This window comes from Diabrotica virgifera, chromosome 5, assembly GCF_917563875.1.
Source record: "Diabrotica virgifera virgifera chromosome 5, PGI_DIABVI_V3a".
Taxonomy (NCBI): Eukaryota; Metazoa; Arthropoda; class Insecta; order Coleoptera; family Chrysomelidae; genus Diabrotica; species Diabrotica virgifera.
This window is the reverse complement of record NC_065447.1, coordinates 72562266-72584665: the sequence shown is the minus strand read 5'-3', so window position 1 is coordinate 72584665 and position 22400 is coordinate 72562266. Positions and strand designations below refer to the sequence as shown.

At 31.8% G+C, this 22400-nt stretch overlaps 1 protein-coding gene across 1 annotated transcript in view; it reads right to left on the bottom strand.

The window, feature by feature from the left end:
• Window positions 1–9424: 9424 nt before the first annotated feature.
• The window catches only part of LOC114329771 (myrosinase 1), a 116483-nt gene continuing 103507 nt past the window's right edge, over window positions 9425–22400 (bottom strand). Inside the window, exon 9 of the mRNA XM_028278980.2 lies at window positions 9425–9611. Within this exon, the coding sequence (XP_028134781.2) occupies window positions 9491–9611 (121 nt within the window). The 3' untranslated portion in view covers window positions 9425–9490. The remainder of the gene's footprint in view (window positions 9612–22400) is intronic.

Sequence of the window (22400 nt, the reverse complement as noted above, 5' to 3'; positions counted from 1 at the left end):
GTATATTTTCAAGGATAGGGGTGGTTTGCGCAGGGATGTTGCAATAGCCATATATATTTTTGAAAAGCACTATTGATGAAGCATATGCCCATATGGATCAAAAAGCAAAAAACAAAAAAAAAAATTTCAACCCCCCATTTTATTTATTGTTTTTGGCTACTAGGAAATCGCTGTTAGTGTACGTGCATGGGTAATAATAACTTGCACAAAATGATATATGAAGCATATTAATGAAGGGCATTGTGTGTGAAGGATTCCAAGAAAATCACTTTATTTATTAATTGTTCTTTTCTTTTGGGTAGTTCCGGGGAAAAAATGGGGGTGCATTATACAAATTTGTAAATAACACCAGTACATGGGTAATCGCTGAAAGCCTTTTTACTCTAGCATAAACGGTTCAGATGGTATAAAAAGGGGTTTTTTAAAATGTAACACCATGTAATTAAAAAAAGGGCAATTACCCTTAAGTGAAACCTATACCAAAAAATCAATCATCTATTTGTGAATAATCTCCGCAGCATTTCTTTTTAATATCCGTTACAGTTAGGGAAAAATATATTTCTTTTAAAAACATCTTTTTTAAAAACTTGTCAACTTTGGGGCGCCACCCTTGCTAAACGGTGGATGATAGAGAGATGCTGTCGGAAATAAATCGTAGAAAATATAGTCCTCTTCATATTTCTATAAAAGAAATTTTTTGTAAAAGGTACAGGAAGGGCTACGTTCTGCAAAAACCATAAATTACCCCCTTTAATGGGGTGAAAAGGGGGGTTCCGGGGCGAAATTTTTTCAGAAAAAGTTAGTCTTATAATAAGCACCCCTTGATGTGCCAGAAAAAAAATAAAACCGGACTTGTGTCCATTTTGCAAGGTTCAACCTCTGTTTCCTACACTAACTTTCATTTAATTCATTTAATTTAATTTTTAATTTTTTACTGTTTTACTGGACTTTACTAATACTACTTTTACTTCTACTTATTGTTTATATATGTATATTTTTTTGAAATTGGAGAAACCCGTAAATAAATAAATAAACATATATAGGGGTCTAGGACGTTTCATCGCCGCCGTTTCGATGCCGCCAGTTCGATGCCGATGCCGGCCGATTCATCGCCAGTCAATTAATCGCTATCTGATTTATTTCCGAATTTTCGACAGTTACAATTATTAGTTATTTTTAGTATTAATTAGGAATTCTAGGAAATGCGAGATATGACGGCGATGAAATGGACTGGCGATGAACCGGCGGCATCGAAACGGCCGGCGATGAACCGGCGGCATCGAAACGTCCCATTCCGATATATAGTTAGTACTCGGCATAAACATAAAAAAGAACACAAAATAATATAGATGATACCAGGAAGAATGGGTGGAAACCAAAGAGATCATATTATAATTTCGAAAAAGTGGACACAAATAGTACAAGACGTAAGGTCATATAGAGGGGTAAATGCGGACACTGATCACATACTGTTGATAGCAAAACTTAAGATCAAAATAGGAAATAGGAAAAAAAGAAATGGAATATAGACAAACTGAAAACGCAAGAAACAAAGCAACAATATACAGAACAACTGGAACAGAAACTGGGTAGGTACGAGAACATAGAAATAGAAGAGGAACGGAAAGACATAAAGAACAGCATAATAGAGACAGCAGAACAAATAGTAGTATTACAAAAAATCAAAGAATCGAAAGAATGGTTTGATGATGAATGTCATAAAAAAGTCAAATGAAGTACCTCGCAAGAAACAAATGGCTACTTAGTGACGAACAGGAACAACTGGACCAATATAGAAAAGAAAAAGAGGAAGCATTAAAACTCTATAGAAGACAGAAGAACACATGGATCTCTGAACAAATGCAAGAATTAGAAACGAATAATAAAGACAACAAGAAATTGTTCGAATACATAAGACAACCATACAGTACCAAAAAAAAACTGTCACAAAAATAAACAAAAAAGATTGGGAAAAACATTTCACGGACCTATACAAAAACAACAACAAGGCAGATTCAGAGGCTGAGGATATAATAGATAACAGAGATGAAGAGGAATGCGCACCTACTTATCAGGAATTCATGGAGGTATTAAAACAACTAAAAGTAAACCAAACGCCAGGGCCAGATGAAATCAACAACGAACTGATAGTCAACGGAAGAGAGGAGATCACGAAGCGAATGCACAAGTTAATGGTTACAATTTGGAAGGACGAAAGCATGCCTACAGAATGGAAAAACGGATATATCGCACCAATCTTTAAGAAAGGAGATCCAACTAAGTGCTGCAACTACAGAGCAATTATGCTACTAAATACAACGTATAAGATATTGACCACAGTGTTAAGAAACCGACTAAATCAGTACACAGAAAAAATTATAGGACTATACCAACAGGGCTTTAGAAAAGAAAGATCAACAATAGCTGCAATACACGTACTAACACGAACAATTGAAAAAAACTATGAACATGACATAGAATTACACGTACTATTCATCGACTTCCAACAGGCCTTCGACAGCATATACAGACAACAATTATTAAAGGAAATGAAAAAAATGGAGATACCGGCAAAATTAATAAGACTAACTAGAATGAGAATGAAAGACTCAACAGCAAAAGTTAAAACAAATGAGGGAGATACAAACGACACCAAATAGAACTTAAGGTAAGACAAGGAGACAGTCTGTCAACGACACTATTTAATATCGCTCTAGAAGGAGTAATTAGGGACACAGGGCTAAAAAAGACAATTATTCAAAGCTCAACACAGATCATAGGATATGAGGATGACCTGGGACTGGTAGCACGAGATAAAAAAATACTAGAAGAGGCATTTTTAACCCTGGTAAGAGAAGCAAAGGCGAGAGGATTAATAATCAATCAGAATAAAACAAAATACCTTATTAGCACAAGAGACAATGTAAACAGTATAACAGAAATAAAGATAGGTGGAAATACATTCCAGAGAGTAGATTGCTTCAAATACCTGGGGGTGATGGTGGACGACAAAAACGGAAGGAGTATAGAGATAAACGAAAGAATTAAAGTAGGTAATAGAGTATATTATTGGAAATATCACCGACTACTCAAGGACAAAAACCTGAGCAAAAAAATAAAATCAAAAATATATACAGCAGCAATTAGACCAGTGATAGCCTATGGAGCAGAAGTAATGTGCCTTACGAAAAAAGACGAAGAAAAGTTAAGAATAATTGACAGAAAAATTATGAGAAGAATACATGGCCCAGTAAAGACAGAAACAGGGGAATATAGAAAGCTGATGAACCATGGAATAATAAATATAACTGAATGAGAAGATATAGTAAAATTCATTAAAGCACAAAGGCTCAGGTGGTTTGGGCACACACAAAGAAGAGGGTAGAAGAACTGATCAGGAAGATAATTATCTGGAAACCAGCAAAAAGTAGACCAAGAGAAAGACCAAAAATAAGATGGGAATATCAACTGCTAGACGATATATCAAAGATGGAAATCAAAGATAGTAGAGAAGGCAAAAAAACATCACAACCTATGAACGACGACCTAGAGGAAACTGCGGACTAATCCACCGCGTGAAATGGATTAAAAGTGCTCATAGTATTTGAGCAACCTATGTATACTCTAACAAGAGTGAACGGTCCATATACAGGGTGAGTCACCACTAACGCGACGGAAGATTACAGCAAAATGGTAAAAGATTTGAAAAAAATTTTAATTAGTGGTTTGTAAGTTGATAAAATCTACATTTTAAAATTATTTTGAAATATACAGGGTGTCCCAATAAATGGCGGCTTATCAAAGTTTTATTTTTTTTACGGAATACCCTGTATTTTATTGCACTTTTTAATTGTCCGTAAAAAATAAGGTATAGTTTCATAAGGCTTCCCTATACCTATGTACAGAGTGTTCTGAGTTATGTTGATTTTTCTTAAAATATAAAGTTTTAAAAAAAGGCTTATTCTCAAGTTATTTAAGAAACTATAAAAAAAATACTTTTACATCTAAACAGTTAGATATTGGTTGAATGTATTCCATGACTGATTATTACAAATTTATTTACAGGGTGTCCAACATTTACAGTTCCATTATTGGATGATTCAATGAGTCATATGATGCTTATTTTAAATGGAACACCTTGTATATTAATTATTAATTATATTAAACGAAGTCACTTCTTTCGAATGGTATATAGATATCCTACAACTAGGTCTAATAGTTTTTGCGTAATTTGCAATTATTTAAATTCTTAATCTGTAAATCGATTTTAAAACAAAAGATGTATCTCATTGTATGACATCGTCATTTTATGAAAGTACGGTCTGGTAATTATCAAAAATATTAACATCCATAAATGATATTCAAATTTAATTGTTCCTAAAAATGAATAACCACGTTATCTACGAAAGAGTAGACATGGTACTTCGAATTGGGGAGTGTTTACAAAATTGTATCTTACTTTCTAAAGTTTACGTTCAAAAGTAGGTATCCTGATAGAAGACACCCAAAAATGGACGTTTTCGAGAAATTTCGGAAAGTTAAATAAAAATAAACCAGTTATTTGTGATCTCGTCAAGGAACTTGATATCCTGCTTTCTGTTACGGAAAACCCAAATACTAGTAAAGAAAAAATTTCGGGTAAATCAGTCAAACGACTGTTAGAATACTTAAGAGTACTATTATCCGTATAAAACTCAACTACCCCAATATTAGATCGAACTATGTTCAGTCTGAACATAGCTATGATAAATACTGAAAATTATTATGATAAATATTTAACTTATCGTTTATGGACTTTAGACTTTGGAGCAGATCCTGATTTTTTTTAAATATTGTCTACAGACCAATCTACCTATTATTCATAATAATGGTCTAGAAAATAGACATAATTTTCATTTCATTATGATACAGTAAACAAACATTTATTTCGTACAGTTTAAAAATCGAGAATGCAAAAATATTACTTATCTACTCTATGACATATTATGTATGAGTTTTTAGTTTGTGAAAACTAGTCCATGTGGTGAGACCGCTCCCGTCTGAAAAAAATTCTGATTCAGTTTCTGTGTGGATTCTCATTCAAAAATGTCCCCTTTAAACAAATCTGAATGGTGCCGGACGGAATTTTTGGGCAGAAATTGTTAAAACAATTTTTTTAAACAAATACAAAAGATCACGTTTTTTTGCTCCGAAACATATAATTTTAAGTTTTGTGGTCATTCTAAACAAGAAAGGTATCTTGTAAATTTTCTGAAAAATTTATAGTTTACGAGTTATAGGCGATTTAATATATGAAAACTGCTAAAATACGCATTTTCGAGGCCTAAAAACTCATATTTTAAATTAGTATTTTTGAAGTTTCCAGATACTTAAGTTGACGATTAAACATTCAGCTTTAAGATTCTGAAGAGTTATCTCGTCTAACCTTAATTTATACCGTTGTTTTTTAATTGTCAATTATGGGTGATTATCCGATTTTTTGCCGGTGCGGCGCGCTCTATTTCAAAAATCTCCTATTTTCCTTCGAAAAATATGTTTGCTAGATTCTTTGGGATATTCTAAATAAAATAAGTTTCTTGACATTTTTCTCAAAAGGTAATAGTTTTAAAGTTATAAGCGATTTAAAATCCGAAAAATGCCAAAAAATCGCATTTTTGTATTTTAAATCGCTTATAACTTTAAAACTGTTAACTTTTGTATTTGTTAAAAAAAATTGTTTAAACAATTTCTGCCCAAAAATTCCGCCCGGCACCCTTCAGATTTGTTTAAAGGGGACATTTTTGAATAGGAATCCACAAAGAAACCGAATCAGAAATTTTTCCAGGCGGGAGCGGTCTCACCACATGGACTAAACTGTCATTATAGATAGCATTGCGTGAAGTGTTTAAAGCGTGCGTGAAGTAACAATGTATTTTAAATGGGACTTACTTTTTCGCACTGTTTTTGACACACTTTCATATAATCAAATATCCTTAACTTTCGTTTTTTCCTGGTGATGACATAATGAGCAATAAATTACGACAAAAGTTTTGACAGTTTTGTGGTTTGAAAGAAGTTAGAATTTTTAAATGTCAAAGTTCTAAAAATTGTAGAATAGAAATAAATTCCAGCGACGAAGAGTTACAGTTTTTTTATTTGTTCATCATAGGTAAAATATTGTATGAAACTGTGCGTGAAGTACTTTTGCGAACTTACGCGATGTGTAGCACTCGCTCCGTTGTCGCTTGTGCTCTAAACATCGCGTGCGTTCGCAAAAAGCATACTTCACGAACTGTTTCATAAATAACTATTTTAAAATCAATTTACCGTTTAAGAAAATTGTAAATTACGCAAAAACTATGACTCCAAGTTATGGAACATCCCTATACCATTCGAAAGAAGAACCTGTGTTTAGTATAATAATTTATTAACATACAGGGTGTTTTATTTAAAATAAGCATCATATGACACATTAAATTAATAATCCAATAGTGAAACTGTAAATTTTGAGCACCCTGTAAATAAATGTGTAATAATCAATCGTGGAATACATTAATTATAAAATAATTACCAGACTCTACTGTCATAAAATGACAATGTCATACAATGCCATTAATTAACTACATCTTTTGTTTTAAAATCGATTTACAGATTAAGAATTTTAATAATTGTAAATTACGCAAAAACTATGACCCCTAGGTATAGGACGGCCATATACCATTCGAAAGAGGTAGATTTGTTTAGTATAATTATTTATTAATATATATGGTGTTCCATTTAAAATAAGAATCATATGATACATTGAATAATCCAATAATAAATCTGTAAATTTTGAACACCCTGTAAATAAATGTGTAACAATTAATCATGAAATACATTCAACCAATATCCAAATATTTAGATGTAAAAGTATTTTTTTTATAATGTCTCAAAATAACTTGAGAATAAGTCTTCTTTTAAAACTTTACATTTTAAGAAAAGTCACCATAACTCAGAACACTCTGTACATAGGTATAGGGAGGCCTTATGAAACTACACTTTATTTTTTACGGACAATTAAAAATGCAATAAAATATAGGGTGTTCCATAAGAAAAAATAAAACTTTGATACGCCGCCATTTATTGGGACATCCTGTATATTTGAAAATAATATTAAAATGTAGATTTTATCAACTTACAAACTACTAATTAAAAATTTTTTTCAAATCTTTTACCATTTCGCAGTAATCTTCCGTCGCGTTAGTGGTGACTCACCGTGTATATTATGAACATATTTTTACTTGTCTTCATTTATTTTTAGAATGATGTTTAATGCAGCTTCTTCAAAACTGGAGAAAATATCCTTAACTTCTAATGTTGATTGTGCCACTGCATCTACGTCATCGGCAAATGTCTGGTTTAATTTTTGGATAAATTTTTCATATTTGTCATATCTATTTTCATTTGACATATTCTAAGGCCACGTTAAACAACAATGGGGACAACGGATCTCCCTGTCTCAGTCCGAAATTTACGCAGAAAGCAGTTGATATTTGCCCCCCTATTCTAGCTTGTGCAAAGGAGTTACTTACACACATTTGTGTTACCGCAGTTAGTTTCTTGGTTACGCCCAGCTCGATTATTGCCTTCCGTAGTGTTGCACGATTAATTAAATTATAAGCCTGTTTGAAATCTATAAAGATCTGATACACGTCTTGATTAATCCCAATACTTTTCAAGCATTTGTCTTACAGTAACTATTTGATCAATAGTCATCTTCCAGGCCTGAAACCACCTTGGTAGTCACCAACTACATATTTCTTCGGCGCATGGTGGTAATCTTTTTAATAATACTGAAGCCAATATTTTATACTTAGAATTGATTAATGAAATTCCTCTGTAGTTCATGAATGTTTCCATTTTTCCTTTCTTGTTTTTTGGTACAATAATACTACCACACCATTCTTTCGGCATTATTTTTTGTTAGCTTTTCTATGCATAGCTTTGATGCATTTTATTTATGAGTTTATGACCGCCTTTTTTAATTAGCTCAGCATCAATATTGTCCAGACCAGGGGATTTATTGTTTATAAGGTTTTTATGGCATGCGTAATTTCTTCCATGCTTGATGGGGGTATTTCTATTTCGATCGCTTGATACTCATGTTCTCCGTTGTTTCTACCATTTTCATTGTTTTCATCGTTTTCTTCAGTGAAATCTTGGATACTCAGGAACTCTTCAAAATATTCAGCCCATCTTTTTATTATTTTGTTTTCGGTGGCCAGCATTTCTCCATTTTTATCTCTCACGAAGTTGGGTATCCTTATATAGGAGCCTCTCTTATGTTGTCTCACCTCTCTGTAGAAATTTTTACTTTGATTGCGTCTGTGTTCTCCTTCTACTTTTTCAAATATTTGTTGTTGTAGATATTTTCTCTTTTTTTTTCCTAAGTGTTCTTCTAGCTGCAGCTCTCTCTCTATGAAATCGTATACGTTTTTCATCTGTTGGGTTCGACAGATAATCAATTCATTTTTTGTTTGTTTCTTTTAGTGCTCTTTCACATTCCTTGTCAAACAAGTTCTTCTTTTTTGTTTTTTTTTTCCTTTTTCCGATAGATTTCTCTGCTGCTTCTGTAATAGTTCTTTTTATAGAGTTCCATCGCTGATTTACATCTTCACTTTCATTTTCAATTATTTCCAAAACCTGAAATCTCTTTCTTGTCTCTACTTGGTACTGTCTTTCCTTATCTTCTTCTTTCAGCTTAGCCACATTCCGTGTTTCGATCTTTGTATGTTTATACTGTTTATGTTGAAACTCTTGTTCTGAGCTTGGCCTTCACGAGAAAATGGTCCGATTTACCTATTTAATCTGCGACCGATAAGCCAATACATGTTTCTTAATTTTAGCCAAGTTGCTTGCGCTTAGTGAATATGTGTTGTGTCCAAGTGAGGCGTCGATCCAGATGCATGCCGAGGTATTTGGCGCTATCACATTGTGGTAGTTGACAATTAATAAATTGAACAGATGGGTACGTTTTTCTGTGCAGGGTAAACGTCACGTTTGTTGATTTCAATCTATTTGCTTTAATACGCCACCTTTTTAGCCAGTTTTGGAACTTGTTTAGACTAGTTTTCAGGTTCCTAGAGGATGAAGACGAATCAGCATGGGACGCCAAAATGGCTGTATCATCAGCAAATTGCACAACAGTGGTAAGTCATGTTGATGGCACATCTGCAGTACACAATAAATACAGGATCGGTCCAAGCACTCTACCTTGTGGAACTCTCCTGCATTTATTGGATGCTACTCTATATATTCACCTCCATGTTTTATTTGGAAGTGCATTTAGTTTATACGTTTATTGCTTTTGAGGTCACAAATTGCCACACCACTTGTATTGACCACTTAATTTTTACAGAAATAACGCTTAAGGATTCCGCGTCTAAAGGATTGAAATTAACGTAAAAACAACGTAAAATTATTTATTTGTATGCATCTTAACATTAGGAGTTCTATGTGCAATTTAATTTTTTTATTCGCATGTTCCTAAACATCTGTTCTCGATGACATTTGTGTACCATTTTGCTGACTTCTTCGCTGTTCTCGTTCTATTTGGATCATTAAAATCAACGTGATATAATCCAAATTTGTTTCTGAAAAAAATTATTTAATATTAATACTCTGGGCTAATTAATAAAATTCATGGAAAAGTTATTTACCAGCAATTTTATTGCTGGAATCGAATTATAAGATCCTATATATTAATAATATAGGTATGCAAAGTCCGCAGATAGTGTGCTACTTTTTTTATAAACAAAATGGCGCCGACAAATCGTATTTTTTTCAATTATTGCTCTATAACTCCGAAGATTTTAACTTTACAACAAAAACACCTTAATAAAAATTCACCGCAATTAAATTCTGCATAGAGATATGTTTTTCACGATTTGCTTCGACGAAAATTTTCCTCGGAAAATGCGGGTTTTCCTAACAAAAACTCTAATTTTCAAATAAAGTTTTAGGTAAGTAATTATTAATAATTAAATAACTTAGTGACATCAAAGCTTTCTTGGTATAGATTGTAATTCCAGAAGCTGGTGAAAATTTAACGAATATTTTAGCAACAATTCAATTGTTAATTAACAAATTACGATCGCAATAATAACCAAAATAATCATGATACATTGATCAAACTTATAAAGATTATAAAGATGAGATGCTTATTTAATATTTTACGGACAAAATATAAATTTTTCTTTTTTTTGCATAATCTTTAAATTTTGAAAAAAAAAATAGTTATAATACGCTGGTCTAATTAGTAAAGTACAAAGAAAGGTTATTTACCAGCAATGTTGTTGCTGGAATCGAATTATAAGATCCTATATATTATTAATATAGGTATGCAAAGTCCACATATAGTGTGCTACTTTTTTTATAAACAAAATGGCGTCGACAAATCGTATTTTTTTCAATTATTGCTCTATAACTCTGAAGTTTTAACTTTACACCAAAAACACTCAAATAAAAATTCACCCCAATTTAATTTTGCATAGAGGCATGTTTTTCCCGATTTGCTCCGATGAAAATTTTCCTCGGAAAATGTGGGTTTTCCCAACAAAATCTCGAATTTTCAAATAAATTTTTTGGGCCAGTATTTATTTATCAATAATAACCTTGGTGAAATAAAAGCTTTCTTGTTATAGATTATAAATTCAGAAGCCAGTGAAAATAAAACGAATATTTTAGCATCAATTCAATTGTTAATTAACAATTTACAGTCGCAATAACAACCAAAATAACCATGAGACATTGATCAAACTTAGAAAGATTATAAAGGTGTGATGCCTATTTAATATTTTGTCGACAAAATATAAATTTTTCATTTTTTGCATAATCTTTAAATGTTTAAAAAAAATTGTTATAAACAAATTAACATATCTCAGAAATTGTTTATTATATTCTAATTTTAAAAAATACTTAAAATGCGTATTTCATAGGTCTTGAAAATGAACGCTTTAAAAAAATTTTCCAACCATTTGCAAAAAAGTTATGAAACAGCAAAATAAATATAAGAATTCTCCGTTGCTTATAATTTGTTTTAATTGTTTCAAAGCATAAAAGTGAGTCTATGGTACAACCTAATTACTCACAAAGAATATCAAAAATTAGTGCAATGGTTATATTTTAATCAAAGATTAAAAATACTGGTTTTTGTAATTTTAGCGCAAACGTAGGCCTGATACAGAGTCGGAGCTAAAATGTTCACTCGAAGCGACTGACACGCAGCATATATTATTTATTAAAAGTGTACATCACGCGGCCGGTCGTCGCTCCGAGTGAAAATTTTAGCTACAGTACTGTGTTACTCTACTTTCGCGCGTGTAAATTACAAAAAAATATATACATAATCTTTAATTAAAATATAACCATTAAACTGATAATCGATATTTCCTGTAAATAATTAGCTTGTACTTTAAACTCACTTCTACGCTTTGAAAGAATTTAAAAAAATTATAAACACAGTAATAATCGTATGTTTATTTTGCTGTTTCATAACTTTTTATGACAAATTGTTAAATAGGCATCTCACCTTTACAAGACTTCAAAGCTTGATCAGTGTATCATAATTATTTTGGTTATTATTGCGACCGTAAATTATTAATTAACAATTGAATTGTTGCTAAAATATTCGATTAATTTTCATCAGCTTCTGGAACTATAATCTAAACCAAAAAGGCTTTTAAGTCACCAAATTATTTAATTATTGGTAGATAATTACTTATCTAAAATTTTATTTAAAAATTAAAGATTTTGTTGGGAAAACCCGCATTTTCCGAGGAAAATTGTCGTTGGAGCAGATCAGGAAAAACGCGTCTCTATGCAGAATTTAATCACGGTGAATTTTTATTTGAGTGTTTTTGTTGTAAAGTTAAAATCTTCGGAGTTATAGAGCAATAATTGAAAAAAACACGATTTTGTTTATAAAAAAAGTAGCACACTATCTGAGGACTTTGCATACCTATATTATTAATATACAGGATCTTATAATTCGATTCCAGCAATAAAATTCTCCGATAATCAGCCCAGACTATAACTAATTTGACTTAAGATGAAAAAAAAAAATAGATATAAAATTAATAGGCTAGTAAAATAATAATAAAAGAATTCGGAAACTGTTGTTTTCCTACTAAATCCGTTGAATAGTACTGATTAGCTGTTCCTGTTCAATCTGACGGGACTTTTTTCCAGCGTTGTACTCTCAGGAGGTACAGGAGAGTAGTATACGAGTATAGGGAATTATGGAATAATAAAAAAATGACATCAATCAATTAATATCTTTTTACGAGTAGGTCTGGATCCCTCATAAGAAAAAAAGTTGATTAATAGAAAGCTGAAAATTTGTTAATAGCTTAACGGTGTCTAGTCGGACAAACTTTGATATACACCGAGAGAACAATTTCTTTTCTCCTAAAACGCCGATTTCTTTGAGCAATATATCTTAAAAGTTAACATATCCTATTAACTTAAACATACCGGTTCACATATAAAGAAACGACTTTTTTAAACACAACTCAATAATTTCTTACAGATAACTTCTTCAATACTAAGAAACGCATTAATGGTTACATTTAATTTTCTTATCCTAAAGTTTTTATTTCTTAAATTGAAAACTACAAATATTTTGCAGTATAAGAAATATAATGTTAAGTTAATCCATATTTATATTTGTGAACAAGAAATTTTCTTGCAATCAAATAAATATTTTAAACCACAAGAAATAATTCTTCAGAAATACCCTCTCTAGTAACTGTGGTTATAAACTAAAAACTTTGTCATTAATGCCGAAATGTTATTTGCAAATTGCGCGAAAAGAATTGCGCAGATTAACTATTTATGATTTAATCGTCAGTGTTTGTCAAGATGGCGTGATATGTTCATTTTCATATAGATGGATGTTGGATTTATTGGTGTTAGTCCTGTCGCCAGGGGGGGTACAACGGCCTCGTTAATTCAGATGGACTTACCCAAGTTTTTTTTATGTATTTTGACCCGTAGAACACGAATTTTTTGGGTAACAGTTGATCCGGATGTCGATAAGATTGTTATAGACCAAGAACTTGAGGAATCAAATAACAGCGATTTTTGGCAAAACAAAACAATATTTTGTATTTTTTGGGTCATTTTAAGCAAAAAATATTTCTACAAGTTTTTTAGTAGGATGCACAGTTTTCGAGATAAACGCGGTTGAACTTTCAAAAAATCGAAAAACTGCAATTTTTAAACCCGAATAACTTTTGATTAAAAAATAAAATAGCAATTCTGCTTAGCGCCTTTGAAAGTTCAAGTCAAATTATGTCGGTTTTGATTATTTGCATTGCTAAAAATTTATTGTGTTATTGTTAAACAAAGCTACAAACAACTAGTGCGTGAGTGATGTTTCTATGATTTCTCATTTAAAATCGAACGAGTAGGTAGAATAGGTACTAGTGCAATCAAGTCTATTTCTACGTTACATGCGTTAAAACGCATGTAAAAGCACGGGAAACCCTACGTGTTTATAGCTTTGTTAAACAATAAAAAAACAAATTTTTACCAATGCAAATAATCAAAACCGATATAATTTGACTTAAACTTTCAAATGCGGTAAGCAGACTTGCTATTTTATTTTTTAATCAAAAGTTATTCGGGTTCAAAAATTGCAATTTTTCGATTTTTTTAAAGTTCAACCGCGTTTATCTCAAAAACTGTGCATCCTACGAAAAAACTTGTAGAAATATTTTTTACTTAAAATGGCCCAAAAAATACAAAATATTGTTTTGTTTTGCCAAAAATCGCTGTTATTTGATTCCTCAAGTTCTTGGTCTATAACAATCTTATCGACATCCGGATCAACTGTTACCCAAAAAATTAGTGTTCTACGGGTCAAAATACATAAAAAAAACTTGAGTAAGTCCATCTGAATTAACGAGGCCGTTGTACCCCCCCTGGCGACAGGACTATGTACTTTAAAAATTAATGGATATTTTGAAGGTACGTACATATATAAGGTATTAAATAAAAGTAAATTAAGTAATTTAAGATGTAATAATAATATTGTTGCGTATACGAATGGTTAAAAAAGAAACATAAAAGTATCTTTATATGCTTTTTAGGTATAATGATGGACGACTCTGAAATAAAGGAGCTTATTATTCTAACTGGGAAATATGCCACAATTTAAAGCTGGGACAGAATGATATAATATATAGCTTCAGAACAATATTAAGAAAGGAGTTATTAACCGACTGCGGGGCCTTCCAGAAATAGTAGAACTTCATACATGTAAGTACCTTTTTAAAAATGTGTATACTTATGTATCAACTATAATAGGTTTCTTGAATGTATCGTCTTCTATAAAAATATACAATACAACGCTATATCAAACATGGCGGGTGCAACGCTGAGGATATTTTCTGTTAATTTATTTGAGATAAAGAAATCAGTTAGTCTAAAAGAAATATACGTTTATGGTTAAGAAATGTTATTGCCGAAAACCGTGAATTAGTTAATATGTATTAAATGACTTAGATGTAAACTAATAATACTTTCCCGTAATAAAATTTCTTAATGATTAGGTATGCTGTCTCTTTTAGATTATAAAAATTAAGAAAATTACATATTATTATGTCTGCTTCAATGTTTTACATTGGTTGTATTTTCCCTCTTGTTTTAGCTAAACAATGTTTATTGTGTGACTTAATATTATACAGATAAATAATTTATATTTCATTAACAAAAAGAAAAAAATAAACAAAGAGGTGTAGGTTTAATAATGCCATGTTTGAACTAAATATGATTTATTATTATTAGTATTAATAGTTCTTATGTGGGGCTGTTTCTTTTTGTATTTCCTAAATTTGTCAAAATAAATATCTGTATCTTTATAAAAAAAATTTATTAAAGTAAGTTTATTCTTTCTACATAACGATTTTGTTTTAGTGAATTGCTGATATACAAAGTGCTTTAAACAAAAGAAGGAAAATTTGAGGAAGTTGGATTTGCCTCTCCATCCTTTTATTGTTGTGTAGAAGCCAGTGGTTTAAGCGTGGAGAAAATATTTGTATGTAATAATAACGTTTTATATCTTGTTTTATTAATAAATAATGATTTTACCTTAACACAATGATTTATTTCGCCATATGTAATATCACTTTATTTTCAAGAAATATTAACTTAACTCTAAATATACGTTTATCTCTGCGAAATATATTTCTTAACATTAAATTAATAAATTATTAATAGTAAAATAATAATATTCCTTACTAAGAAATATTATTGCTCAGAAAGAATAGTTTTCTAATGTGTAGAAAATATATTTTTATGACTAATAAAATTAATTAACATCAAGTGTAATTTCTTTGTGATAAATGGGTTTGAAGTTTGCCAGAAAGTGATAGTTCAATCATGTTTAAGATATATTTCTTTGGCTATAGTAGAATTTATTTGAAATATTTTAGAAAATTATATCTTACATACAAAGATATATTTCTTAGGCAATATGCCAAGTCGATCTTTCTTAAATATTAATAAAGTTTCTTTATGTCAAGAATTTTTTTCTCTCGGTGTATGGAAACACTGGAACAGGGGAAGTTTTAATGGTGGAACAGGTTAAAAATTTGGAACGTCAGACTACGAAAACGTTCTATGTATTTTGTCGGACAAAACTTTCAATTGATTTGTTGCCCTTTCATTAAACTCTCATGCAAAAATCAGACTGGCGTCTATCACCACCTGGTCATTTTAATGAGTGGAACACGAAGAACATGTCAAATGACAGGAATCATGTTGGTTAGTAATAGCAGTCTAATTTTTTGCATGAGAGTATAATGAAAGGTTAACAAATCAATTGGAAGTTCTGTCGGACAAATACACCTGACGTTTTCGTAGTCTGACGTTCCAAATGTTTAACCTGTTCCACAATTAAAACTTCCCCTGTTCCAGTGTTCCAATATATCAAAGTTTGTCCGACTAGACACCCTTAAGCCATTAACAAATTTTCAGCTTGCTATTAATAAACTTTTTTTTGGTACGCGAGATCCAGGCCTAGAGTACGGCGTGTATTTTTCGGGTGCTTAATTTTTCGGGTATACATTTTATTTTGGCAGTTTATATATTTGAGCTTTGTGTTAAAACTAAAAATTTTCTTTACATAGTTTAAATAAACTACTATTTTATTACAGAAGTTGGATAGAACGCCGGGAAATGGTACCAGATGCAATGAAATCTAAACATAATTTTGACAAAGAGCCAAATGGCACTAAAGATACTAAATCGAATCGAATTGACTCCAAGTTACTTTGTAAGCGTCTGCATAATTTGGGCAGGTCACCTTATAAGAATGGATAACGACAGTACACCCAGTAGAACGCTTACTGGAACTATGGTGGGACGTCGGCCAGTAGCAAGGCCAAGGAAGAGGTGGATAGATGAATTGAGAACCAATGCTAAAGAGATATTGAAAGTGGACAACTGGAGGAGCGGAGCCAGGGACAGAGATACTTCGAGGCGGATGCTGAGGAGGGAGATCAAGGCCCGAATTGGGCTGTAGCGCTATAGGAGAGAGAGTCTATAGAATTTGATTAGGATTGAAAAAAGTGGCAAAGAAAGTTTATTTTGGGTGTCTGGACAAACTGTTATTAAAGAGAAGAAAAAGCGAACTTACTTGACAGTGGAGTGGCAAGACACGTACATAGGCCAGAACTATTCTTTGAAATACGAAGCACAGCCAAAAGAACAATGTCGGACTGGGTTGAAAGGATTAAACATAACCACTGGTACGAACAAGTGGCTTTTAAACATTCGAAGGATCTTATACTCTAATCTTCGAAAGAGAGATCCAAATATCTACTAGATATGAATAGGAATCATTTCCGAGTTATCAGAAGATTAGTCTCAAGAGTCACATGAGTAAAATTGGACTGACGAAAATGCTGCTGCAGATTTTATAAGGCAGAAGACGAATCGACGAAACACTTTCTATTTAACTGGTTAAAAAGGATAAGACAAGGCTGGTCTGAAAGGACCACTTTAACATGGGATGAGCCACATTAGACTTCTTATAAGGTATATTAAAATCTAAAAGGTAATAATAAAATCAGCCAAAACGAACAAAGCAACTGGACCAGAATCCACCCCATCCCTTAAAAGAGTGTGAGTACTTTGTACGCATATAAGAAGTTATACTTCTTCTTCTTAGATACCCATTTAAATACATTTTAAAAATTTATTTAAGATTGCCTATTTAATCTTAACTAGGCCTTCCTAGTATGATGTAGTATGATATAATTGATCCAAATAATGCCATAACCCAGACATCCAAAGTGAAAGTTATCCTCCAACACCAAATTGTTCTATAATTGTATAGAGTCCACATAATGTTCAGAAAAAAGTCACACCATTTTGAGCGTCGGGTTTGGTGGGTAGGGGGGGGGGGGAGAAATCGGTAAATTCGTAGTTTTTTAGGTTTTTCGCCAATATTCCTAAAACTATGCGGTTTAGCATGAACAACCTTCTATACTCTATACAAAAATGTTCTATGTACATTAAATTTGCAATAAAAAAAGGTCCTATGCATAAACCTTCTAAAATGAACGGTTCCAAAGTTACGGAGGTAGTATAGTATAATTGGTCAAAAAAAAGGCCTAACCCAGACATCTAAAGTAAAAGTTTTCCTCCAACGCCAAATTGTTCTATATGGTCCACCTATTGTTCAGTAAAAAGTTACACCATTTTGAGCATCTGGTTTGGGGGGGAGATGGGGGAGAAGTCGGTAAATTAGTAGTTTTTTTAAGTTTTTCGTCAATAGTTCTAAATCTATGCTTTAGCGTAAACAACGGTCCATACAAAAATGTTCTACATAAAATTTAAAACAAAAAGGTCCTATACATAATTGTTATAAAATCAACGGTTCCAGAGTTACGGAGGGTGAAATAGGTTTTCGATAGTTTTTATATTATCTGGGCAATTGATGATGATTTTGGGTGGTGAGGTTGACGTTTCTTCTAGGGCTTATCACTAACATATCATCGGCCATTGAAGTAGCAAATTTTATTTACAAAACACAATCCTGTTAAAGGAAATTTCTACAAATTGCCCAATAAATATAAAAAGTATCGAAAACCTCCAATTTTTACCCTCCGTAACTCTGGAACCGTTGATTTTATAACAATTATGCATAGGACCTTTTTTGTTTTAAATTTCACGTAGAACATTTTTGTAGAGAACATTGTTTACGCTTAAGCATAGTTTTAGAAATATTGACGAAAAACTTAAAAAAAACTACTAATTTACCGACTTTTCCCCCATCTCCCTCCCAAACCGGAAGCTCAAAATGGTGTAACTTTTTACTGAACAATATGTGGACCATATAGAACAATTTGGTGTTGAAGGAAAACTTTTACTTTGGATGTCTGGGTTAGGCCTTTTTTTGGACCAATTATACAATACTACCTCCGTAACTTTTGAACCGTTCATTTTAGAAGGATTATGCATAGAAACTTTTTTATTTCAAATATAATGTAGAACATTTTTGTATAGAAGGTTGTTCATGCTAAACCGCATAGTTTTAGAAATATTGACGAAAAACTTAAAAAACTACAAATTTACCGATTTCTCCCCCCTCTGCCCCCCAAACCCGACGCTCAAAATGGTGTGACTTTTTTCTGAACATTATGTGGATCATATAGAACAATTCATATGGATATACACCGCTGAAATGATAGCGATACTTTTTGCTTTAAGACACATATTTAGTAACGAACCCTATAGCTGCATAATATTTACAGACAGTAAGAGTGTCGTTGATAGACTAACTAACGTACATAAGTACCAACAACTCAATCATATAGAACTGGAAATTATGACTCTTTATAATAAAATTGCAAATTTAGGAAAAAACATCATTATATCATGGATAAAGGGACACGCAGGCATTAGGGGTAACGAAATAGTAGACAGGCTAGCCAAATCCGCCCTAGAAATAGGCGAAGAACTTCCCATGAACTTACTACCCATTTCGGATATTGATATTATTAGTAGACGACACCAAAAAGAAAATTGGCAAAGGTATTATCGAAACACGAGAACTGGTAGTAATTACAAACAAATGCGACCTGAAATTCCCATTAAAAGATGGTTTCATTCTGTATCAGATCGCCATTTCATAAGAGTTATAAATAGATTGAGATGTAATCATGCTCTTACCCCCCTTCATATGTACAGTCTGGGTCTCACAGAGTCACCTAACTGTGAGTGTGGAAAAGAAGGTAATCTACTACATATTCTCCTCGAATGTTCACATCAATCAGTAAATATAAACAAATTTTATGATAATCTTAATATATTAAAAATTCCACTTCCCGTCTACCTGAACAATTTGATTTTTTCTGAAGAGATTAATATATTAAAAACAATTTAGGAACATATCAAAAATTGTAAATATAGATTGTAGCAATAAAATTTACCCTGTATTTAAGAAATTTTGTTAAAACAAAGCAGGCATGTTTGTTAAAACAAAACAAACATGTTTGTTTTGTTGTTATTTTGTTTTAAATCCTGTAGATTTAAGTAATTATTGTATATTATAATTGAAAAAAGAAAAGAACAAAAAAAAAGAGAAAAAGAAAAGAAAAAAAAACAAAAAAAAAAAATAAAATATGCAAAAAAAAAACAAAAAAAATAAAAAATGCAAAAAAAAAACTAAGAAGATGTAAACCTCCGCGAGGATGAATCGGGTTTACATCTTAGCGTAGTAAAAAAAACAATTTATAAAAAATAACAATAAAAAAATTAATAAAAAAAAACAAATTAACAATATAAAAAAAAATGCAAAAAAAAATAGAAAAAAAAATAAAAATTTACAAAAAAAAAATGAACAACCAAAACAGAGTATTATTTAGATAATAATTGTAGATAATAATGTTAGTTTGTTATGTATTTAGAGTTAGAAATACAGAAAAAATTCCTCTGATTGAAAAATCAAATTTGTTTGTTTTTAAAATAACAAAATGTCTGGCTAATTGGCTCGGCCAAGGCCATCAAATTCACTCAAAAAAAATATAGAACAATTTGGTGTTAAAGGATAACTTTCACTTTGGATGTCTGGGTTTGGGTCTAGTTATACCATACTAATGTTAGATAGTATAATATATTAACAAAAAACTGAACTGTCAACTAGTCTACTAAAATATAAATATATTTTCTCTACAAATCGAGAACAAAGTCATCTAATTACGCTTTTTCGTTGATAGCCCAGTATTAACCTTAAAAAAATAATATCAAAAATTAAACAAAACAAAAAAGGAAAGCAACAACACGCGGTGTTCCAAAGCGGTCACCCATCCAATCGGACAATATTAATCGCGCCCGACACTGCTTGACTTCGGTGATCGGACAAAAACCGGTATAAAGTGTAGTACGACCGTTGCCGAACATAAATGAAACAGAATTGATTTTTAAGGCTTCTTTACCATTTTCTTACGTGAAATTAAACTTCCGTAAATAGTGACTAATAAATTATTAGTAAGTAAATAAACTTACGTGCATAGACATCGGCCCACTTAAAAATTTGGTCATTTTTGATGTCTCATATTTCCTAAACCTGTTGGCCGATTTAAGTGATTTTTTAAACATGTTATAGCCTGCTTCTTTAACAATATCAATGGAATAATATTGTTGCTAAACAGGTAAATTTTCATTGTATACCGGGTGTACCAATCAAACTGTGTTTTTTTCTCAAAGTTCGCATCACCCTGTGGGATATTCTAGCATTTATAAAATACTGAAATTAAAACGCAACTATAGCCTGAGGTTTTCTAACATTTTGTTTTTGACTCATTCGTTTATGTTGGATAATAAAAAAGTTAGATACTTTAACAACTACACATGTTCTTCATCAATACACGGTGTTTCTAAATAAGTGCGACAAACTTTAAGGGATAATTCTGCATGAAAAAATAATGACAGTTGGCTTTATAAATGTATGTCCGCAAATGTTTCGTTTCCGAGATACGGGATGTTAAATTTTTTCTTGCAAATTGACGATTTATTTTATTACTTTAAAACCGGTTGAGATATGCCAATGAAATTTGGTGTGTTTTAAGACGTATTTATTGCACATTTTTGACATACAATTAATAATTTAATATTCACTATTAGCGAGCATACGTGTAATATGATTGATCATATTAACCGTATGCAGGCTAATGGTGGATATAAAATTCTTAATTTTATATAAAAAAATTCGCAATAACCATCTTTTAAAACCTACCAAATTTCATTTGCATATCTCAACTGGTTTTAAAGCAATAAATAAATCGTCAGTTTGTAAGAAAAAATTCAACATCCCGTATCTCGGAAACGAAACATTTGCGGACATACATTTATAAAGCCAACTGTCATTATTTTTTCATGCAGAATTACCCCATTAAGTTTGTCGCACTTTAAAAACACCGTGTATTGATGAAGACCATGTGTAGTTGTTAAAGTACCTAATTTTTATTACGCGACATAAACGAATGAATCAAAAACATAATATTAAGAAAGCCTAAGGCTACAGTTGGGTTTTAATTTTAGTATTTTATAAATGCTAGAATATTCCACAGGGTGATGCGAAATTTGAGAAAAAACACAGTTTGATTGGTACACCCGGTATACAATGAAAATTTACCTGTTAAGCAACAATATTATTCCGGTGGTATTTTTAAAGAATCGGGTTATAACATGTTCAAAAAATCACTTAAATAGGCCAAAAGGTTTAGGACATATGAGACACCAAAAATGACCAAATTTTTAAGTGGGTCGATTTCTATGCACGTAAGTTTATATACACAGGCACCGTCTTATATAAAATTGAATTAACAAAAATACCAATAACTTTTTTTAACATTGTTCATTTCCACTGATACGTAACTCCATTGAAAAATTTAGCAACTATCTTCAAACTGTAATTTTTATCTTGACGGTGTGCGCTACTCGTAGATATAATAACAGGTAGATTAGGCAAGTCCGAAAAATAGCGTAACGCGGAGCAGTTCAGGTCGGTGGTCTATCCATCTCGTTCTACCGGAGCTTCGCTTTCTCTCTCTAGCATAATATGATGGCCGCCGCCTCTGTGTTTGTGGCGTTCCATTACTCCCACCTCTTGGTAGATACGCTCACATTCGCACGACAGACAAAGATAGCTAGACCACCGTACTTGATATTGGCGTTACGCCCCGATGCATTGAGTGGCATATGACTAGCTTCGTCTATGGTTAACATGTCTCTGGCGCTACTTCACACTCTCGTTTTTTACCGTAAAAGTAACTCTCAACAGGGTAATCGCTTAAAGATTTTTTTCACTCTAGTATAGGCGGTTCAGATAATGTAAAAAGGGTCTTTTTTAATATAACATTCTGTTATTA